This window comes from Rhagoletis pomonella, unplaced genomic scaffold (assembly GCF_013731165.1).
Source record: "Rhagoletis pomonella isolate Grant_MI unplaced genomic scaffold, Rhpom_1.0 Rhpom_scaffold_23126, whole genome shotgun sequence".
In the NCBI taxonomy this organism is placed as follows: Eukaryota; Metazoa; Arthropoda; class Insecta; order Diptera; family Tephritidae; genus Rhagoletis; species Rhagoletis pomonella.
In genome coordinates this window covers 1-1,944 of record NW_023481631.1, presented here as the reverse complement: position 1 = coordinate 1,944, position 1,944 = coordinate 1, and the positions used below count along the sequence as shown (strand labels likewise).

At 32.9% G+C, this 1,944-nt stretch overlaps 1 protein-coding gene across 1 annotated transcript; it reads left to right on the top strand.

The window, feature by feature from the left end:
* The first annotated feature begins 67 nt into the window (after positions 1–67).
* On the top strand, positions 68–903 carry LOC118732605. The gene is made up of 3 exons (XM_036461736.1): positions 68–151; positions 325–504; positions 586–903. Exons 1-3 carry the CDS (start codon positions 86–88, stop codon positions 901–903), a joined length of 564 nt encoding a protein of 187 aa, XP_036317629.1. The 5' UTR covers positions 68–85.
* Positions 904–1,944: the final 1,041 nt, after the last annotated feature.

The window sequence follows — 1,944 nt, the reverse complement described above, 5'->3', positions numbered from 1 at the left end:
TATGTGCAATTTTGCAAGAACCATCCGGAGCTACAAACGGGGAAAAAACAAGCCGAGTTCTCCGAAATTGATAGAATCCCTGTGGATGCAGCTAGCGGAGAACTTGAATGCAATGCGTGGGCCCACCCGCACGGCAGCGAAGTGGAAAGAAGTAAGTTTTTTTTTTTTTTAATTGGTATATTTACGACGGAACAGAGCAAACCTGCTCACATAAATATGTTGTTACATATATAATTTGTATTTTATGTATGTACATAGATACATAAATTTCTTTTAATTATGATTGCACACATGTGTGTATTTACATATATACCTGATTTACAGACATTAACCGGATGGAAAAACCAACTGCGGAGCAGAGCACGAAGGGTCGTAGAGCATACAAAGGCAACAGGCGGGGGACCACCGACAGCAGATGTGTCCGAATTCGAGCAACAAGCGCTGGAAACATTTGGGGTGGCAGCAGTATATGGTCGCTCAAACATGGACACGTTGGGGCATGAGGTAAGTTTCCGTGAAATGCAGCTTTATAAAGTATTTAAGAAATTTCACTTATGTACGTCAAATTATAATTTATATCATTAGGAACCAACGTGCAACTCCCAACCAGTAGAAATTGATATAATTGAAACCGAGGTGGTCATCCCCAATGATTTAGTTTTGTCCCCGATGGCCGCAGGAGCTCAAGACTCTACACTGCTTCAAACACAACAGACTCCCGTTTCCGAAACACCTGGCTTAAATGACACCCTTACTGCCTCAACAGGTATAAAAGACCTCAATGCACGAGTAAAAACAACGCAAGCTGTAGCAAGTTTAAATGCTGCACTTCATAGCCTTAAAGTTAAGGATGAAAGAGATGCTAGTTGCTACGCTTCAACAGCTGAACAGTTCAGTAATTGAGCTGACCGAAGTGATAAAGAAGCTGAATGCTAATCTCGACCTTTCAAAATTTTAAATATAAAGTGGAACTATTTATTATACACTAAAACTTGTATTTAGTTTTTTTATCAACAAGAAATGTTATTATTATTTTTATTACTAACAATATTTACATATGTATGTATATGTATACAATTACTCACAAAATTGAGTATACTGAGATTTTCTGTTGTTCACATGGTTTTTGATGTAAAAAATTTTTTGTTAATTATTTATTAAAAAATAACCTATATATCTATTAAGAAATACCACATATGTAAATCGAAGTTTGAAACTTTATACGAAATTTAGAATATTTTCTGTAGTGTATTTTCTGAGAATACTTTATATTGGAAGAATATGCCTAGCACCGTCAGCAAAAAAAAAAAATAGAAATATCAATTTTAAGACATTTCAATTTGCACATTATTATACTAAAATGCAATGGACAATAAAACTGTATACATACTCTTATGAAAAAGTTCTTGATTTCGACGAAACTGCAGAATTATTTTAAATTTCGTATAAAGTTTCAAACTTCGATTTATGTGGTGTTTTTTAATATATAGGTTGTATTTTAATAAATAATTAACAAAAAAATTTTAACATAAAAAACCAAGTGAATAATAAAAATCGCCGTATACTCTATTTTGTGAGTAAATAGCAAACTTTAATTTTTGACAATATTAACAATAATTTGCGTGATACACTGATCCGCCACTGATATACAAACATACATATGTATTATGTATCAAAAAACAAGTACAAATATGTGAGTACAAGACTGAATTCGAAAATCTATATGTACCTTACCGATGAGCTTACCTATTTCCCCAGTGGGACGTTTATGTTTATGCATGTATTTGTGTTATGTTATTTTTATTTTTTGTTACTTATGTACATACATTATACAAAACAGAACTATGAATTTGTATACATACCTGATACTTTACTTCATTATATACATATGCATATGCGTTCTTGCAGAATGACGATACGCGGTTTTGTACTTTAAACAACGAT